Source organism: Maylandia zebra, linkage group LG7, assembly GCF_041146795.1.
Source record: "Maylandia zebra isolate NMK-2024a linkage group LG7, Mzebra_GT3a, whole genome shotgun sequence".
Lineage (NCBI taxonomy): Eukaryota > Metazoa > Chordata > Actinopteri > Cichliformes > Cichlidae > Maylandia > Maylandia zebra.
Genome location: NC_135173.1, coordinates 32762052 through 32784196, shown reverse-complemented (window position 1 = coordinate 32784196; position 22145 = coordinate 32762052). Strand labels below are relative to the sequence as shown.

At 42.3% G+C, this 22145-nt stretch overlaps 1 protein-coding gene across 2 annotated transcripts in view; it reads right to left on the bottom strand.

Moving 5' to 3' along the window:
- Window positions 1–22145, bottom strand: part of dcc (DCC netrin 1 receptor) — a 354092-nt gene that overhangs the window by 180242 nt on the left and 151705 nt on the right. For both annotated transcript variants that reach the window (XM_076886255.1, XM_076886256.1), the window contains exons 6-7: window positions 5722–5876; window positions 4079–4199 (exon numbers count right to left, since the gene is read on the bottom strand). In XM_076886255.1, coding sequence (XP_076742370.1) covers window positions 4079–4199; window positions 5722–5876 — 276 coding nt within the window. The remainder of the gene's footprint in view (window positions 1–4078; window positions 4200–5721; window positions 5877–22145) is intronic.

The following is a 22145-nucleotide window of genomic DNA, read 5'->3' as shown; positions in this document are numbered from 1 at the left end:
CCACACGTTAAATTTAGTTAAACTAAACTTGGAGAGTGTCACTTTTCATGTAATTTTACATAAATAGGGAAAACGTGGAGGAGCTCGGTAGCTTCTAAAAGGAGCAAAAAGTGGAGGTATTTGGAATATATGGGAGAGGCTTTGCTCCATTTGCATGACTGAGGGCACGCACAAAGACAAGACTGGTACACATCAACTCGTCAAAGCTAAGGTAAGAACATATCTTATTATGTAAAATCAGTGAACTATTCCTTTAATTTCATTGTCTCGCTGGGGCCATTCCTTATTCCATAGTTTTTATTTTTCCAAGTTAAAATATTTGTGAAAATAAGTTTTACTGTTACAACTTGTTACCCAGAGTGTTGCACCAAAGTTCTTTACTTGTGATACACAGTTTTATCTGTTTAAAAGGATTGTTTTAAAGAAAATGTTTTATTGGAAGCCCAATTGTGCAAACAAAAAACTTACTGTTCAAAAAAACTAGGAAGTGGCTAGGAACAACTGAAATATTGTGTTTGTTTCTGAAAGAAATGTCTTCTTAGAAGCGCCATGTGTAAAAATTGGAATATTGTTCAAAGGAAAACAAAAGTCTTGTTTTGTTATAAATAAAGTTAAAAAAAAAACACCTTAGTGGTCTTTGGTTTTGAGTGTGTTTGCCTTGACATATTAAGTTTTAGTAATAATAATACATTTAATTAAAAGACGCTTTTAATTAAACACTACGCAAAAAAGTGAGTTTTGTAATATTAGCACCACTTAAACAATTTAGTTTTTTCTATTAGTATTAAGTTAACTGTACTTAAACAAATTATTTTTGAAATATTGAATACTTAAACACTTTAGGTAGCGATGACTCAATATAGTAAATTGTGACAATTTTACTTTTAAGTTTACTTGACTAAATCAGTTAATTTTTTGTTTTGGGTTGATTACTCAAATCATTTGAAGGGAATCGGTTTCCTCAAACGATTTAAGTGTATTGAACTTATCCGGGTTTACAGTGTAGCCCACTTCTCGTCAGGGTGCCCTGGTTCCTCAATACCTGACGCGGACCTTGTTGATCCGGGCGACGTCCGAGCCGGCATGCCTTCATATTTGTCTGTCTCGCTCAGCTGCTATATATATATATATATATATGTACACACACATGTGTGTGTGTGTGTGTGCTGATGTTCATGTTATAATAGGCTATATATATTTTTGAAATCAGGGTTCTTTTTAAAAATATTTTCTTGCTGTCATTTCACAATAAAGCCTGGCGATGCTGACTTGCTTCACTGCAAGGCTTTTAATATAAAACAGATGAAGAAAGCCTGAAGTTCGTGTTGACAACAAAAAGCAGCTGTGGTGAGTTAAGTTTAAATGATAACAGAAGACACGCAGCCCATTTCCAATTAAAGCCTGGTTGTCTGTGCAGTAAATAAAGCTATGTGCTCCTCTGTGACTTGGAGACTAAAAATGCAATCTAAAAATAAAAAAAGATGATTATTTGCTGCTGGCAGCACATTTGTTCCACTCACATCACATGACTTCAGCTGAAGACTGCAGGCTGCAGACTGTGACCAGTAGCCTGCATCAGCTGTTTACACGAGCGCACATATCCGAGCTCCTGTAACAATTATCTCGCAACGAGCTTAGCTTCTCTAAAACATCTAGGTTTCAAATAAACAGATACTACATAGTCCAGGATCACAACCAGGATAATTCAGAGTGGTTATAGCCATACACATAAACAAACGCACACATCCACACATGCACACAGCTGCTGGTCCATTTAGATGCAAAATGATTCTATTGTGCTGACTCAGGTGTTCTGCAGAGTGGCTGAGCTGTTCACATCTCCCTATTACTGTGCATTTGTGTGTCTGTGGGTGTGTCAGATGGTAGCTTATGTCGCTCCACATGACTAACTGGATTTCAACACCAACACAAACAACAACACAACAAATAATGGCTTTGCCAAAATGGGCCAGCTCCTGCTGTTCTCTCAGCTGTGACTGTGATGTGATTACTGACAAAACCAAATGTAAGAACAGGCCACATCCACCGGGGACAGGGCCAAAGGATCGTTGCTCGAGCAGACCGCCCTGAAAGGGCCAGCCCTCTGTATGGTAAATAAAGTCTAATAAATGTGTATCCAGCATCAGTTAGGGTGGAGCAACTAAAAAATGAAAGGTGGAAAACTTGGGATGATCCAGTGGTTTGAGCGGTTGACCAGTAGGCTGCTGATTTGGGTCAGGTGGTCTTTGATATAGATTTTGTTTTGTGTTTTCAATGTTTTCACACCTGCTGCATTTAGTCTATTTAAATTGAACTCTGGTTCTTTCTGAACTGAGTATTTTCACTCCTATTTCAGCCTATTTATAGAAGAAATGACTGGGTTTGAATCAGAGTGAACACAGAAACTGTTCCAATGGTCATCAAACCACATCTGTATTGATATACACCAAGATGTCATGCAGCCCTAAAAGGATTTGTGTCTCCTCCCAAGAATGAATCAGGAGTCTTTCACTTGTCTAAACCTCTATAATACAAACAGTGGAGAAAGTTTACAAGACTGACTTGAACTGAAACATGAGCTCCTCAGGGAAAGCCCATTTTCCCATAGACTTCCATAGGACCATTGGAACCTCTCCAATGGCTTCACTTTTCAGAGCTAGAAAGTATGTTCATATTTTATACTGTCTTTATGTAGGGGTGGGCAATTAATTTTCCCAATGGGATACATGAGAACCTGGAACTGTTGTTAAGCTTATGAAGAGACAAGAGACAATTAATATCAAGTAGAATCGAGTTCAGTTTATTGTTGCGCCTCTCCAAAACAGTTCCAGTTTCTCATGTGGCCTCCTGAGAAAATTAATTGTCCATCGCTGGTCGGTAGCTATAACCAATCTCCTCTGGGAAGCAAGATGAAAATAATTATTGGCTAGAGTTAATATCCAATAAACAAAATGTAATGTCTTTAGACTGCTCATTCAAGGCTGCCCTTCTATAAACTAACACAAGAATATTACAGATACAATTTAACATTACAATGTGCATCTAATTAAACTGTTAATACACATTAGCACTCTCACTCTCAACACCCTACAGCCATTCAGAAAAAAAACAAAATCAACAAATTTAACAGCAAACACAGCAAACACATGTTAATTACCTACTGTTACATTAAATGTGTAGGCAAAGAAAGAAATAGGAGGAGCATCACTGTATGCATTACCAACACAAAAGCAGCTAAAAGAGTTACAGCAAGCCCTGATTTAATAGCTGCACACGCTCTACCTGTATCCAGCTTCTTTATACACCCTAACAGAACAGATACATCTTTGTAGGGTACCTCTGATCACACTGAGAGGGTCTGTATTAATGTATTTGGGATGGACTGAACCCAGAGCTTAAAGGGACCTAGCTCACACATTTAAAAAAAACCTGATATACATGGATGAACATGACTGATGTCGTGCAGGGTGTTTAAGTCATCTTGTTCTTTTTAGCAAAGTTAGCATAATTCATAGAGCTAAAATAAATCCATCAATAGGAAATATTTAACGTGGAAAAAATGTACCCATAAAGCAGACTGCAGAGAAACTGTTGGGCTTCAGAATATGAATTTCAGAATATTTGTCATTGCAAAATTACTGTAAGTCAACAAAAAGATTATTAATGCTTATTTACATATAAATATATATATTAATATTACTTTAACCAGGACTTCTGGTCAGGACTTTAGACCATTCCTCTGTAAACCCTAATAATGTTATAATTTATAATTATTGCTTCCCTCACATATAATTACAACTTAAATAACTCTAATCAGCGACATCTGCCAGTTAATTAGATAGACTACCACCACATGGGGGCAGAAATATGAACAAAAGTTTGAAACTGAAGAGGTAATGATAGAAATGAGGATGGCAGGTGATGACAGCTGGATGTTTAGGTTGTAACCAGCAGAGGGATATGACATGTGTAAGCTGTGTGTGTGTGTGTGTGTGTGTGTGTGTGTGTGTGTGTGTGTGTGTGTGTGCGTGTGCGTGTGTGTGTGTGTGCGTGTGTGTGTGTGTGTGTGTGTTCCTACCTGGCTCTCGGAGCAGCAGCTGAGCCATCGCCTGAGAGCTGCCGGCAGAGTTCTCCGCGATGCACTGATAAAATCCTTCATCTGATTTCACCAAGCCCAAAATCTGCAGGTTACTGCCGTCCTAAGACACAAGAAAGGCAACAACATGTCAGAAAATTAAGAGTCTGGCTAAGAGCTTTGTACAAGTGAAAAATATGTCAGTTACACCAAATCAAAAAGTGTGCATGAACAAAAATGTCTGCAGCAGAATATGTTGGATGACCCAGATTATTGGATTATTCAATTACAAGAGTCCATATTCTAGCTCTCTCTCTCTCTAACGCTCTCTCTAATTCTCAAATTCACTGATTTCACAGCTCCCTGCGGTTCTGTTATAACTGCATAATTTTTCACATTAAAAACATATACGGGAAAAAATGGTGTGTCTGTGCTGCTTTATTTATTTGTGTTTTTTTTAAAGATTCTGTTTATGTTTATTAAAATGCTTCTTTACTGGAAAATGGAATCACATGCATGTAGGCAAGGTGAAGACAAACTCAGCATCGGAATAAAGTGACTTTGAGTGTGGTGTGGTTGTTAGTGCCAGGTGGGCTGGTCTGAGTATTTTAGAAACTGCTGATCTGCTGGGATTCTTTCACACGCCCGTCTCTAGAGTTTATGGCATGGTCTGAAAAAGAGAAAATATCCAGCGAGCTGCAGATCTCTGGGCAAAAATGCCTTGCTGACTGAAGTCAGAGCACCGCAGCAAAACCCATCATCTGAAGGTTGCTTCCAGCAGGACAACACACCATGTCAGAATGCTCAAATCATTTCAAACTGGTTTCTTGATCATGACAGTGAGTTCTGTACTCAAACGATCTCCACAGTCACCAGATCTCAATCCAATACAGGACCTTTGGGAAGTGGTGGCATGAGAGACTTGCTTCATGGATGTGCAGTTGACAAATCTGCAGGAACTAGGTGATGCTGTCATGCTAATATGGACCAAAACCTCTGTTTCTAGCACCTTGGTAAATCTAAGAGACCAAAAATTTAAGCTTTTCTTAAGGCAAAAAACAGTACTAACAATATGTACCTAGTAAACTTGGAATACATGTGTATTACAGTTACAGTCTGTTTGCCCTTTTTTCAGATGGGTATTTTACACACAGTAACTACTGTAGGCTGGAAGCTATTGAATTAATACTGGTGAAAAGATAAAAGAGTTATAACGTGTAGTAACAGGTGACGCGTGTAAGGCTATGGTCTAAAATGTGAAACACAGGCTACTTTTTAATACTTTTATTTGCTACAGAACTCCATATGTGGTATTTCATAGCTGAGGTGGGCTTAGTTTACCTCTGTAGGTGTGTCCACATTTTTAGTAGTATTTATTTATTGTCATTGTCAAGAACAATGAAATTGCGTTTGGGGCTTCCATACAACCCAAAAAAAGAAGAAAATAATAAATACCCCTTAAAACCCAAGTGTACATATTTGTTGTATTGAAGTAACCCCAGACTGTGTGAAATAATACACAGTACCACCAAAAGTGCAAAAGTGTAGGAGCTCCGGGCCGCTGCGTCTGTGCGCGCCGCCATCTTGTACCTTGTACCGCCATTTTTCACAAGGACTGTATGTGTATACTTTTCTGAGTGACTCACCACTATCTGGAAGTAGTCACTCGGGATGACTTCCTCCCCGTTCTTCATCCAGCGGACGGTCGGCGGCGGGTTTCCTGTCACAGCACACTCCAGCTCGATGTCGGTTGACTCATAGGCGTACGTGTTGGTCGGGTAGTTGAGGAACTGAGGAGGCACTGCAGAAACATAGAGTGAAAACAGCACATATAAACACCTCTTCCTGCATGCTGGAGCATCTCTGCATCAATGCTACTGCTGCTCAGTCCGAGTGTTCACACACACCTTTACTTAGTTGCCTTTTGGGATTATGTTTCACATTAACAAGTTTCTATAACAGCCTCAGTTAATTACTGACTAATTAACAGAAATATAGCCTGAGCCATCAGCTTATTAGTAAAGCCCTAAATGTGTTTGATCTCATTAGCCTCAGTGGATCATCACACATTCATCTGCTCACAGACAGCTGCTACTTAACTTAACATTTTCAGGTGTTAGTTGGAGGATGGCTGCAATTCTTGAGGCTTAACTAAGTGAACACAGCAGCAGATTAATGTGGTAAATTCTTAGTTTCAAATCAAACAACAGAAAACATAGCAACTAGTTAACATAGTGAAGGAGTCAGAAACAAACATTACGGTGTTTCAGTACTTCCAACAAACAGACGCGAGCATTACTACATGAATCAATACTGCGTTGAGAAAATCAACTAGAACTTTTCCTGCATTAATGTGACATTAGCATGACCCTGGGGTGAGGTTAGCTGGCATTCTTTCCTGTTTTTTTGTGGTTTTCCTTCTCCAAAACAAAGACCAAAAGCTATTATAACAAGAAATATGGCTATAGGAATCAGACAGAGTACCCGAAGCAAGCAAAAACACAGTAAACAGTCTATAGAGGCGCTAAACTCATATACTGAGAGACTGGGAGTCACTGCCAATCGTTTAACACCACAACTTAACCCTTTTAATCGTATCAGTGGTCTGGATTCTGTGGGAGAGGTTCAAGCCATTAAGATGCAAAGTGTCTGAAGCAGCTGACAGACCGAGCAGCGTTCAGGTATGAGGTCATAGCGAACTGTCTTCAGCTCACTCGATTGTAAACAGGTTTGAAGGCAGGCGAAGCGGCTGCCATGTTCCAGCTCTGTTGTCGTCTTTGAACACGCGTCAGTAGCTCATGACTGAGAACGGAGATGTGAGACAGAAGCCATTTTGAGCCTCAGCAGAGAGGAGGAAGCCTGAAGGGCCTTGTGTAGCACCGAGCGCCACGCTGACGCTGTCAGTGCTGCGAGACTACAAACACTGCTTGTCAGCAAACACACACACGGGAATGTCCTGTAACTGTCACCAGACTCACAGATATACATGATGCCACAGTATGTAAGAGCTGTTAAATGTAAAAACACAAAGAATATGGTGAAGAGCCAAGAGAGACAAAAAGACAGAAGCATGCCTTGGAAACCAGGAGACAAAAAGTAATCATTCTAACTGGCATGCCATCAAAAACATTTTTTTTTTCAAACAGTAATTTTTGCTTTGCTCCTACGCTTAGACTTGTGGTTAGAAATATAGTTTTGCTGAATTAAACCTAAAAGGTTATGAGGTAAGCAGCTGGCTGGTGCATCCTATGTTGGCACACATTTTATTTTAAAGTAAACATGTTTATTTCTGCTTTAAGTTTGGACATTTTAACATAGGAGTCTATGGATATTGACTCACTTTTGGAAGCGGCCTCAAGTGGCCATTAGTGGAACTGCAACTTGAATAGAAAAAAGAATTTAAAAAATTGTGAGAAGAAGAGTTGGAAATCAAGAAAATAAAATAAAAGGTGAGAATGAATAGAGGGAAGTAAAAAAAGACTAAAGGTTGAATGAACAAAGCAAGAGAAAAGAAAAGGAAGAAAGTTAGCAGAGGTAGAGCTCTGTATGTGCCTCCGATAGACACATCATTATCTGGAGGTGTAACTTTATCACTGCAGTAATGCTCTAATTAAGAGGTAACGATTTCCTTTAAAGTGTGAGCGGCTGCCTCTTCACCACACCGACAAACTACACACTCAGGTACATACGACACAGATCACAACACGGCTTCCAAGAATTAGTCTAAGTAACTAAACACAGGAGACACAGGAGACACAGGAGAACACGTCTAAAGCAATCAGCTTCCTCTTCAGTTCAGTGCTGAGGTCACAGTTCAAGTGGGTTTAGCAGCTCCAGAGAAACTTTGTATTACAGCGAGTGATAGAACACACAACTTTTTATTTGCAAATACAAAGTTAATTGAGTTTTTAAGACCACAATATCCTGCTTACTCCATCTTAAGAATAACAAGTTTGCTCTGGTTTTGTCAGCTGTGCCTGTCAGAGCTTGTGTCTAATTATCCAGTACTATTGTTTAACCTGGGTCTGAATGAATTTCAGAGGTATGAATTGTTTCAGCTGCACTAGTTAAGTCATAACATGTCACTTCATGAGAATGTTTAGCCAATTAGAGAGAATTCTTCATTAGACAGTCTTGATTATCATTTTGTCTGACAAAGTGAAAAAATAACAGTTAATGTAAGATCCAGAGTTATTCGTTTATTATAAGTTTTCTAATATTTTGTTTGGTTTTTTGCATTTATGTTCTTTAAAAAAATCTGTTTAGTTTCAGTTGGTTTGTTGAGTTGTTTTATTGCTCAAAATCATTTAGTTTGTGATATTGTTGAGAAGTTCAATATCAAAATACAACAGTACAAATACATTTTAACACAGAGACAGTTTCGGGCAGGCAATGGCGGACATGCGGTATTTCGCACTGACATCTACTCCAATGTTTTTTGTTTTTTTTTTCTTTTTTTTCTTTTTAAAAAATAGATTTGTGAAGTATGCGATACACACAATGTTTCTGCTCTTAAGAGCTGTATTTATTTGACAGTTCTGCACAGGTAGCATCTACTCCAATGTTACAAACAGCTGATCGGATCGGCAAAGCGTGTTTCTGGAATATTATGTTTTTGTTGCTGCAAGTGCTTTTTATGCAGTTTTTGCAAAGCTATATGTGGAAGGAAACTGTGACCTAGGACAAGCTGATGGCATAAGATGTAAGTACAACTCCTCCGGTTTCATATGCAAAAAAAATGATTGCGCTAGCTTACGTGGTTGCAGTGCTACCGGGATTTAAAAATAGTTGCACAAAACAGAGCGTGCCCGCTCCGACCGGCTTTAAAGGGTTAATGACAGCATTGGTTAGATCTCAGCAATCATCATTGCGGGATATTTATGCCTGTGTAGTGTTATGTGCTTGGGTACCATAATATTCACCTGCAAACAGTTAATATTTGGACATGTAAAACAAACAAACAAACAAAACACTCCATACTGTATATTTTTTTTAAGTTCACATTCCCCAGTGGAGATCAGAAAACAATTCAAATATTCAGCAACATAGAAAGTGAAATGTGTAAACAGTATTTTATGGCTAATGCCTTACCCGGTGTTGTGATTTGACCTTCAGAATAAGTCGATCTTCACTTTCCCCTCTACCCCCAACTAGTTATGGCAGATGGCTGCCCCCTCCCCTGTCCATAAATGGCTCCTCATAACGAGTATAAAAGATAGGTGTAGCCAACACAACATCGCTGGTTGGTTGGTGAAGTCTTATTTTGAGGCTTTTAGCTGAACATGGTGATTGACAAGTCATTAGCCAATGAACATACCCTGGATAATCTTTCTTTCTGAATTTAATAATGACCATAATTTACAAAATGGCCTTCATGTTTAATTCATTTTGACCTGAAACTAGTGGTTGAGCCCTCAATAATCAGAAGTCTTTACTGAGGTCACAGAGAGCGCAAACTGAAGGCTGTTTTCCAGAAGCTACATCTATTCCTTACAATGTCTATGACTCCGTCAGAAATCTATTCTTATTAAATTATTCCTACCCACCACATCTGAATTTTTGCTTATGGTGAATGTCAGGTCGTTGGGTTTTCAGTAAAATAATGTAGGGTCTTTTCCTTACGATATAAGACATTTGTTTAGAGATATATCTTGTTTAATACTCTTCCAACCAACTCATGTCCTGTGTCTGCAATTTACCTGCTATGACATTTTATACTTTAGTTATATTTACTAAGCAACATATATATAAAAGTTTCAGTCAAAACTAAAATATTTGTAAAAAATATTAATATAACTAAGAACTAAAACATACAGAAGTGCTCACAAATCCAGAGTCCATAAAGGCTAAAAATACAAGACCAGCATTGTTATAGTCTATTAGGTAAAATGCAGTTTGTGTCTCTGTCTTGTATTGTGTTGTGTTGTTAGTATCAATCGATCAGCACAGCTGAATCTCCAGAGTGTTTCCCATCATTACCTTACCTCCCATGTGACATGCAAACAGCATCAGCTCTGGTTAGCCAATTATTTTTTTAAATGGTGTAAAAAAAATCCCAGATGGGCACATCTATTTGATTGGATAAACAAAGCTAGGACACGTGGAACTAAGTTTTGAAAACTGACTTCACTCTGGAAGACTTCTTTCAAAAGTAGCCTTAAATCCATTTTATTCTGAAGGTTGACTCTATAGTTTTGTAAGAGGAAGTGAAGAACAAGTAGTGGAAATGATCATGTCATTTTATTCTTTTTTTTTTTTTTGGGGGGGGGGGGGGGGGTATAAATCAGCGGCCAAAGAATGGCAAAGTGTTAAAAAGAATCCTTCCTATAACTCACAGTAGTAATGGGATTTCCAGCCAGGACAGCCCTACAATGTCCAGAGCCTTCAGGAACTCGGGGCGGACCTCATCCAGACCAGAGGCTCTGCCACCAAGGAGTTGTTTAACTGCCTCAGTGACCTCGCCCCCGGAAGTTGGCGGTCATCCCCCTCATCCCCAGATTCTGCTTCCTCCTCAGAAGACGTGTCAGTGGGATTAAGGAGGTCCTCGAAGTATTCCTTCCACCGTCTGACAATTTTCTCAGTCAAAGTCAGCAGCGCTCTGCCAGCACTATACACAGTGCAGGTAGAGCACCGCTTACCCCTCCTGAGACGCCTGACGGTTTGCCAGAATCTCTTCGAGGCAGTCCGAAAGTCTTTTTCCATGGCCTCTCCGAACTCCTCCCACACCCGAGTTTTTGCTTCAGCCACTGCCCGAGCCGCATTCCGCTTGGCCTGTCGATACCTGTCGGCTGCCTCCGGAGTCCCACAGGCTAACCAAGCACGATAGGACTCCTTCTTCAGCCTGGTGGCTCCACCATTTGGTTCTGGGATTACCACCACGGCAGGCACCAACCACCTTGCGGCCGCAGCTCAATGCAGCAGCTTCGGCAATGGAGATGCTGAACATGGTCCATTCGGACTCAATGTCCCGAGTCTCCCTCGAAATGCCGTTGAAGCTCTGGGTGTGCGTTGAAGATCTTGCGAACTGGGGCCTCTGCTAGACGTTGCCAGCACACCCTCACTACGTGTTTAGGTGCACCGGGTCTGTCCAGCATCCTCCCCCGCCACCTGATCCAACACACCACCAGGTGGTGATCAGTTGACAGCGCAGCCCCTCTCTTTATCCTAGTGTACAGAACATATGGTCGCAGGTCTGGTGATACAATAACAAAATCGATTATCGACCTGGGGCCTAGAGCTTCCTGGTGCCACGTGCACTTATGGACACTCTTATGTTCGAACAAGGTGTTCATTATGGCCAAACTGTGATTTGCACAGAAGTCCAATAACAAAACACCGCTCGGGTTCAGATCAGGGAGGCCGTTCCTCCCAATCACGCCCATCCAGGTCTCGCTGTTGTTACCCACGTAAGCATTGAAGTCTTCCAGTGGGACAACAGAGTCTCCAGGTGGAGAACCTTCCAGCACCCCACCCAGGGACTCTAAGAAGGCTGGGTACTCTGAACTGCCACTCGGCGCATAAGTGCAGATGACAGTCAGGACCCATTCCCTGACCCTAAGGCGCAGGGAACAAACCCTCTCATCCACCGGGAAGAACCCCAACATACCGACAGCAAGCCGAGGGGATATTAGAATACCCACCCCAGCCCGCCGCCTCTCACCAGGGGCAACTCCAGACTGAGACAGAGTCCAGCCCCTCTCCAGGAGACTGGTTCCAGAGCCCAAGCCATGCGTAGAGGTGAGCCTGACTATATCTAGCCGATACCTCTCAACCTCATGCAGTAACTCAGGCTCTTTCCCCACCAGAGAGGTGACATTCCATGTCCCAATTGCCAGTCTTGGTATCCGGGGGTCAGTCAGCCAGGGGCTCCGCTCCTGACCACCGCCCGGCACACAATGCACCCCACCCCTACGGCGCCTCCTGTGGGTGGTGGGCCTGCGGGAGGATGGGCCCATGTCCCCTTTTCGGGCTGGGCCCCATGGACTAAGGCCTGGCCACTAGATGCTCGCCCTCGGGCACCCTCCCCTGGCCTGGCTCCAGGGCGAGGCCCCGGTAACCTGTTCCCTCAATGTTTTCCTCATAAGAGTCTTCTGAATCGCTCTTTGTCTGGTCCCTCACCAGGACCAATTTGCCATGGGAGACCCTACCAGGGGGCAAAAGCCCGCAGACAACATAGCCCCTGAGATCCCTGGGGCACACAAAGCCCTCCACCACGATAAGGTAGCAATTCACGGAGAGGCAATTAAATATAAATATGAAAAAATATGAAAACAAAAAGAAGATTCACATTCTCTGTCATATGGGGCTGCATGAATAAAGTTTCTGAATCCTTTATCATCCGCAACTGAAAATAGTTGTGGATGATTACTATACTTTTCTAAAGTGACGTTGTTGTCCCTGGCTCTCTGTCTCTTTCCCTCCGGCTCTGTTCCTGTGCTACAGTGAATGTAACTATGGCCCCTCCCCCCTCTTCCCAGCGCAAAGCAAAGGCTAGCGTGTGGAGTGAAGTGAAAAAAAGTGCAAGAGAGGGTGAGAGAAAGGAAAAAAAACCCACGGCTCGCGTCATTCACTTCAAAGAGTTGGCTCTAAGACCCGTTTTGTTCGCGACCGACACATCACTAATTCACAGAATATGCAAAAGGTTTCCCACCTTTTACATGCAATCCCGTTTTGTAAATACCGACAGTCCTTTTTTTAAATGCAAACACCAAATGTGGTAAATTTGTCCCTAAAATAGCAGGATGCAGACTTCAGTTTAACCTTCATGCTGTTTTCGCCAGAGCTACTTGTGTTTCTGCCAATGAGGCCGAAACACAGCTACTTTTGTTTGCTCCCTCATTGTGGAGGGATCCACATTTTTAATTTGGCACAGTATTTTTTTTTCTCCCTGGGGATGAGTTTGTGTCTTCTCCTGCGCTCAAAGTGGAGATCTCCTGTGTATAAGGCAAATGTCTTAACAACTACACCGTGAAGGCACACTCTTTAGATAATGATATTTTACGTTCAGGGTTGTAGGATAACAGCATGTTCTTCTATTTTTGACCCCTTGAGAACACCATACGTTACATGTACAAAATATAGGGGGACACGTAAGATTGTACCTGACAAGCTCAACGATTCTCAGGTGTGTTTTCATGTGTTTGGTGTCTGCTTGTAGTGTCTTCGTTCAGAAAAGACAAAAAAATATATAAAAAGTTTTCCTTAAACAAACTAAGAAAAAAAAGAATCGACTAAAGAATAAATGTTGTCCGTTTCTTCCTCTTCAGCAATCTCCCTCGTTACAGTCGAAGCTCACTGGCTGATTACCCAGCAGCCTTTGTTCTGTTTGGGGAAGTCCCTGAGCGTCCATCGATTGTTTGGATGCTGCAAGTTTAGCACTGATTACCTGGTCATCTAAGGAGAGGTTTATACAAAAGTGTGTGTGCGCTTCCTGGCACCTATTTTTCCTTTTTTTTCATTCTTTTAATAATGCGAACAACAGCAGGCAGGGCGGTGTATTAATGTGATTTCCTGCTGGAGGAGCGGTCATTCATATGGTAATGGAATGCATCAACAACTAGCTGACCCTCTCCCACCCCAGCCAGACACAACAAGTCTGACTCCACCTCGTCTGGGTAAACATGGATTATCATTTCCCATCATATCATAGAGAAAAGTTAATGCAAAGCCACAAAACAAAGAGAATCTGAAACAATACGACTGTTATGTGCTGTTGTGATCTTTTTATCATCTGCCTCATACACAGCATCAGCGATGCTGTCCCTCCATAGCTGCACCTGATAACTTCCACTCAGCATTCAAATGGAAATCAGCACCATCATTCATTTCAGTGAACATCTGCTGTGTGTGTGCTATCATCATGATAGCATCCAGTGAAGGGCACTCACACACATCTATAGCTTTAGACACACGCACGCACACACACACACACACACACACACAGTTGAATTCTGAGCAGACACTCGTTAGCGGGCTCTTTCAATCTGCACTTAACTACCAATTATTAGTCATTAAGTTTATCCATGGAGGCTCAAACACCCCCACACACACCTTATCATCCACTCTGCGCGCATGATGCCTCAAAGAGTTAATGGGCTGTAAAGCCACTATCATTGAAGAGTGAAGGGCTAACATGGCTGCTGCTGCTGGATGTTGAGCCCATTTTGCATATCATTTTCATCCACCACTGCTGACCTTAATTTTAAGTGATGTAAATGTATTGTCCATAATGTGGGGACATTTAAAGGGAAACTGCAGCAATTTAGTGAAAGACTTCTGTAAAGTTGGGGTGACAGATAAAAAAAAATACTGACACATCAGCCTCTGCAGTAGTAGTTTCTAGTGACAGACCGTACAGGAATGCTAGACACAGTCACCATGACGTTACCCACTGGTTAGCGAAGTCCCACTGTAAAACTTCAAGCCTTTACCTTTAGAGAGTATTGCAGCTGTGAGTGTGGGGTGGATGTAAACTGAGGAACATGGCACTCATACTGGCTAATGACAAGTCCTTCAGCTTTATTTATGTTCTGTGTTGAATCTATGTACAGGGAACATGGCTTACATGAGGGGCCATGAATTGAATTTTAGCTAAAAATATTTACTCAGTAATTTTATAATTAGAACAGACAACCTAAGCGGAGTTGCATGCTAGGAAATGTATTACTTATACTCTTTAAATATATATATATATATATATATATATATATATGTGTGTGTGTATATTCCCGGGTGTCTGGCCCATTGCTACGGGCCATTCGATCCCTATACAACCGTTGCAAGAGCTTGGTTCGCATTGCCGGCAATAAGTCGGACTCGTTCCCGGTGGGTGATGGGCTTCGCCAGGGCTGCCCTTTGTCTCCGGTTCTGTTCATAATTTTTATGGACAGGATTTCTAGGCGCAGCCAAGTGGTGGAGGGCTTTCGCTTTGGTGGCCTCAGAATCTCATCTCTGATTTTTGCAGATGATGTGGTTCTGTTGGCTTCATCGGGTGAAGGCCTCCAGCTCGCACTGGAACGGTTCGCAGCCGAGTGTGAAGCAGCGGGAATGAGGATCAGCACCTCCAAATCTGAGGCCATGGTTCTCAGCCGGAAAAGGGTGGAGTGCCCACTCTGGGTCGGGGATGAGTTCCTGCCCCAAGTGGAGGAGTTCAAGTATCTCGGGGTCTTGTTTGCGAGTGATGGGAGAAGGGAGCCGGAGATCGACAGACGGATTGGGGCTGCAGCTGCAGTAATGCGGACGTTGCACCGGTCCGTCGTGGTGAAGAGGGAGCTGAGTGTAAAAGCGAAGCTCTCAATTTACCGGTCGATCTACGTCCCTACCCTCACCTATGGCCACGAGCTGTGGGTAGTGACCGAAAGAACGAGATCGCGGATACAAGCGGCAGAAATGAGCTTCCTCCGAAGGGTGGCTGGCCTCTCCCTTAGAGATAGGGTGAGAAGTTCGGCCATCCGGGAGGGGCTCAGAGTAGAGCAGCTGCTGCTCCACATCGAAAGGAGCCAGCTGAGGTGGTTCGGGCATCTGACAAGGATGCCCCCTGGGCGCCTCCTGGGTGAGGTGTTCCAGGCATGTCCCACCGGGAGGAGGCCCCGGGGCAGACCCAGGACACGCTGGAGAGATTATATCTCTCGGCTGGCCTGGGAACGCCTTGGTATTCCCCCGGACAAGCTGGAGGAGGTGGCTGGGGAGAGGGAGGTCTGGGCCTCTTTGCTTAGGCTGCTGCCCCCGCGACCCGACCCCAGACAAAGCGGATGACGATGGAGATATATATATATATATATATATATATATATATATATATATATATATATATATATATATATATATATATATGTCCGTCATCCTATTCATCCCATCATGGAAGGACAGGCCCCTGCACGGTATGTACCACCGGCAGATAGAGGAGGTGGCTGATATCCAGAAATCCTACCAGTGGCTGGACAAAGCTGGACTGAAAGACAGCACAGAGGCACTAATCATGGCAGCACAAGAACAAGCTCTGAGTACAAGATCCATAGAGGCTGGGGTCTATCACACCAGGCAAGACCCCAGGTGCAGGCTGTGTAAAGATGCCCCAGAGACAATCCAGCACATAACAGCAGGGTGCAAGATGCTAGCAGGCAAGGCATACATGGAACGCCATAACCAAGTGGCCGGCATAGTGTACAGGAACATCTGTGCCGAGTATAACCTGGAAGTCCCGAGGTCAAAGTGGGAGATGTCCCCAAGGGTGGTGGAGAATGACCGAGCTAAGATCCTGTGGGACTTCCAGATACAGACGGACAAAATGGTGGTGGCTAACCAACCGGACATAGTGGTGGTAGACAAACAGAAGAAGACGGCCGTAGTGATTGATGTAGCGGTTCCAAATGACAGCAATATCAGGAAGAAGGAACACGAGAAGCTGGAGAAATACCAAGGGCTCAGAGAAGAGCTCGAGAGGATGTGGAGGGTGAAGGTAATAGTGGTCCCCGTGGTAATCGGAGCACTAGGTGCGGTGACTCCCAAGCTAGGCGAGTGGCTCCAGCAGATCCCGGGAATAACATCGGAGATCTCTGTCCAGAAGAGCGCAGTCCTGGGAACAGCTAAGATACTGCGCAGGACCCTCAAGCTCCCAGGCCTCTGGTAGAGGACCCGAGCTTGAAGGATAAACCGCCCGCAGAGGCGTGCTGGGTGTTATATATATATATACACACACACACATATTGTTAAACATTCTTAAACACATTATTATGTGTGTGTGTGTGTGTGTGGGTGTGTGTGTGTGTGTGACGTATAGAGAGAAGCTAGTCCATTGGAAATAAATGTTGAACGATGATATCTGTAAATGACTTTGCCTGTTATATAGCGACCAATCCAGTCAGTCTGTGAGGATCTGAGGTTAATGGGCTCTTTGGTTTTACACTCATAGATACTACAGCACCTATGTTATGTTATGTTACTTTAGTGAGGCTGAATCTCTATCGGGCTTCTGTCAGCCTAACTGAAGAAAACTGAGTGAGTGTAACCTTGTGTTGTCCTTGGGCCAAAAATGGTCCCTAGGTGAATGTTCAAACAAGTATATGGGAATCCCGAGCATAAATTTAGATACACGTGTGTTCCCTGGACCTCTGGCTGTAGTTGCTGTCCATGGTGCTGATCATATAATATTAATAATATATTATTTTCAGCCTTACACACTGTTCTCTCAAAAATCTCAAAAAGAAATCTCGTTGTATAGAAGTCATCAGAAACGAGCCCTAGTTCTCTCTTGATTTGTGATTTATGCGGAGACTGAGTTGATGCACCATATGAGCAGCATTGGTTTGCCTCACTCATAATGTCTGATATAAAAGAATTAAAGCTGCAAAGATTTTATTGTGTAACTTAAATAGAATTAAATGACTCATTAGGGGCCGAATAAGGAATACAAGGTGACTAGTTTAATGAATCAAAGGGTTTTTTTCTAGTACTTTCTCATTCACTGCCTGTGTATTCCCTATAACCCTTATTCCTTTCCACCACTGAGGTCCTCGTGACAGGGCCAAGTAATATCTGATCTGAATTTAAAAACAACCTGCTGCCGCTGCCAAAAGTGACATATTCACTTAAAGGAGCAAATCTGGTGGAGTCTTAGAGGAAATTTTTCTCTAACAGGTTGATTAATATCGGTCTCAGTGAATTTACCATTTTGATTATGTAGGAGTAAAAATGTCAGTTTCTATTTGCATTTCAAACCAGATTCTGTCCTTGGGATGGGAACACAAAGATTTACTGCATTTTAAAATCTCCCAAGTGTTATTTAAACAGCTCAAGGTTATTCAGTTTGACCTCACAGCTGTGGAGCCACTTTGGCTGAATTTGGGTGTGATTTAAGCAGAAATGTAAAAAAAATAAAAATAAAATTGGCTTCTGGAAAATTACCGCATTCTGTGTAACTGTAAGCACATGTAATAATTTGAAGAGCAGTGCCATATGTCTATGTATTAGCACAATCTTGGATTATTCCTAATGACAAATTGATCCATGTCCATCGGGGAATTGGATTTGTAGATAGATGATGTTTTCAGGTTCTTTCTTACCAATGCTTTACCAGTATTTTAACTCTAAACCTGTGTCAGCTTTGACAATTACATTCATACTCTTCTGCACCACCCAAGCAAATGTGCTCTGTCTCTGAGGGTGGCAAACGTGATGCCAACAGGTACTTTTCATGGATGTTGTGTTTGTCAAAGCTGAGAAAAGGAGAAAACTCATCAAGAGCACCTTTTTGTCTCTGTGTGCCACTGAAAACAAACAATTTTCAATCAAAATGAGGCACTTTAGGCTTCCATGTCTCAGCAGGGCCAGATTCATTACAACTCCAGCACAAGACTTCTTACAGAGACTCTAACCGTTCACACCGAGAGCTGCTGAATCTTCTGTCTGCGCATTCTTAAACAAGTGCTCATTTTTGACAGAATTACTGAGCGAGCACAAAGCAAAGAGGAAAGGTAATCAGTTTGCAAATCAAGATGCACGGCCTGGCATGAATCAATGTGTGAGAGCAGGGCGAGTTCAAAGAGCAGCAAGGGAAACACTTAAACTGGTGTCCATCCACGAGAGCACGCTACAGATACAGTTTCCCATTTATTAGAGGAAACTTCAGTATACTCAGAGGTACACACTCTCCCTGCATACTTTCACCAGTATGCTTAGTGGAAATGCAATGTGCACTACCATAGGACACTCTATAAAGTAACAGACTACTCTTTAATGGCTGTATCCTTGTAATGCATTGAGTTACATCCAGGTCACCACTAATCTAGGTACTGTTAGGGGTGGGTTTGGTTTAAGGCACATGCAAATTAAATTTTTCATGAAAATTGCTCAGGGTGAGGCTTAAAATTGGTATCATCACTGGACACAAGCTCGATCTTAGAGGGTTACAGTGTTACATACAGGCAAAAACGGGGTTACCTGATCTTAGCCCTAAACGTGTCATCAGTGACTTGGTGGATGTAAAGAGGTTACATGTAACAATAATCAGAATTCATTGTTTACTCTGTTCACCTCTTTAAAACTATTATTGTTGTACAGAAATGTGGTCTAAGCAGCTTGAAAGAAAGTGACTGGACTTCATTAGATAAATGCTTTTGCAAATTTCTAGTTTCAAAGCAGATTTTTTTTAATCACGTGACACACTTTTATGAGGCCATTTGCAGGATTTGGACTTGTTTTAAGACTATCATCATTCCCTTAGCACAGACATTAGACACCGCTGTCTTACCAGAGACTTTCAAACAAGCCAACAAACCTCCTACATCTGGTTGTTTTTTCCCAGAATTCTCTGGGATGTTAAATTGTGACACCATGTTAGCATTAGACTATTTCTGGCTGTTCATCATACAGATGAAGCCATTAGACTTTTCTGTCACAGAACTGTTTCCTGACAGTTTTTTAAACGATTTTTTTTAAGTTGCAGGGCTCCACACAAGTGATAGATTTCCCCTTCTTTATTACCCTCTTCACAATCAGTCAGGGCCTTTAATGTGTCGTGTTTTCATAATCTCAGGATCTACCGTGTACGTGTCTTTGAAATCATGTCTCTGACTGAGAGGGTTGTACAATTTAAAGCACTTTGAGACGACTGTTGCTGTTAGGACATTGGTGCTATATAAATAAAACGGAAATGAAACGTTTATTTTTAAATCACTAATATAATAAATTAGCATTTGTTTCATAACTCCCTTGTTGTCTTTTATATGTTCAAGAAATAATGTGTGGCTGTCACAAACCTGAATTTGATCAGCACATTATCTGAGAACTACTGGTATAACGCTGTGAGGTAAAAATGTAAAACACTTTAAAAAAAACTTAGAAAAGATAAAAAAGATAAAAAGATAAAAACTACATTGCATTTATTGGGTTCAGAGATCTCATCGTTCTCATTTTACTAAATCACATTTACTATATTCATGTACACTAAAGTATTCAGTTTTACATTACTCAAGGTTAATGTCACGGCCAGGTGGATCAGCTGCACGCTGATCAGCTCTCTCTCTCTCGCTCTCGCTTGGGTGGAACTCACTGTGGGTTCACACCCTCGGCCCACGCCCTCGACAGATGAGACACCTGGGTCTCATTAAGACGATCAGCATTTAAATCAGGAGGCGACTGCTGTTCATCGCTGGATCGTTGTCTACCACGCGTTAGTGAAGTCAAGCTACAGCAAGTCTAGTTAAGAGTATTTTCCTTTGTGTGTCGTACTTAACCCTGTCTCCCGGTCTACAGAGCTTCCTGGATTTTTCCCCGTGTGATTCCCGTGTGGCAGTGTCGGAGTGTGAGCCTGTGATCGTGTGTGTGGATGATCTGAAGAATGCGTGCTCTCCCCCTGGACTTCCCTGGAGACCCCTCACTCAGCTGTATATAGCACCCCCCGCACCTTCTTGTATATACACCTGGTGAATTATAAATAAATCCTTCTTGTGAGCATCAGAACCGGAGTCCTGCGCTTGAGTCCTCCTCCAAACCGTAACAGTGAAACTGAAAAGCCTTTAGAGATGTTTTAATGGGTAACTGGGGGACCAAAGACTCACTATTTAAATAGTGCATCTTTGATCAAAACGCAACTGAAATTTCCTTTATGGACTGAATGACAATGAAATGATTTCTGAACAGAAAAGTAAAAAAAAAAAACAGAGAGAAGAGAAGGTCAAATATCCAGGGAACAGACAAAAAATTATATTAACAATTGTTTAAAACAATTACATTGTTAAAATAGCTTTGTTTAATGCTCACTTTACAAATCAAACTGGAAGAAGTGGGAACTCTGTGACTAAGATTGGATTGGTTTGGGTGTTTTAAACTGGTGATCTGCATTTTCACCACAGAAAGGTTTCTCAGAATCCACAACACATCCGCCCTTAAAGCCAGATGGCACTACAACAGCAGATGACCACTCTGGGTTCCACTCTGGGTGTCCCGTCAGCCAAGAACACAACTCTGAGACTTCAGTGGGCACAGGCTCACCAGAACTAGACAGTTTAAGATTGAAAAAATGTGGTCTGGTCTGCAGATGGCCAGTCCAAAATTTGGCATTTGCAGCATGAATACATGGATTCAACCTGCCCTGTGTCAACAGTCCAGGCTGCTGCTGTTGGTGTTGTAAATTGTGTAGGGAATGTCGTCTTTCCAATCAATTATGTTTATCACGCTATAACTGAGTATATCTGCTGACCACGTGTGTCCAAAATAAATTTTGTCACAAAGCAAAGTTGGTTTCATAAACATGGAAACTGGTGTAGTGGACTTCAGTGACTTTCACAGTTACCAGATCCTGAATCCTGCAAGACCTTGAGGCTGTTCAAGAGCAGTGTGCTAGCATAAATGTCATAGGATCTCAGAAGAACGTGTCCAACATCTTGTTGCCATTTATGGTTTTGCATGTGGATAGTTGACACTAGATAAACTGAATCTGGCACTACGGTAGTCCCCTTTTTATTGCTTTGGTAGAAGAGTAGAAGAGTGACCTCTTATAAATTAGAGGATAAGTCGGCTAATGCTAGCTAGCTTGGTTAACAAGCTGCATTCATAAAGTACACATATCTGGTAATTAGTGCTACGTAAAATTCAGTTTTCATGGTAAATGGCCTGTATTTGTATAGCGCTTTACTAGTCCCTAAGGACTCCAAAGCGCTTTACACATCTAGTCATCCACCCATTCACACACAGGTGATGGTAAGCTACATTGTAGCCACAGCCACCCTGGGGTGCACTGACAGAGGCGAGGCTGCCGGACACTGGCGCCACCGGGCCCTCTGACCACCACCAGTAGGCAACGGGTGAAGTGTCTTGCCCAAGGACAAGACGACTGAGACTGTCCAAGCCGGGGCTCGAACCGGCAACCTTCCGATTAGAAGGCGAACTCCCAACTCTTGATCCACGATCGCCACTGTACTAGACTTTTTCAATGGTCTCTTAGTACAAAAGCCATTGTCTTGTCTTCTAATTTACCATATGAGGTGAATCGTCCAGGTTTTCAATGCGCCCCGCATGTTAGGTCAATGCTTTCTGTTCAATCTGATGGTAGCTGTTTTCTAATGAAGTCCTA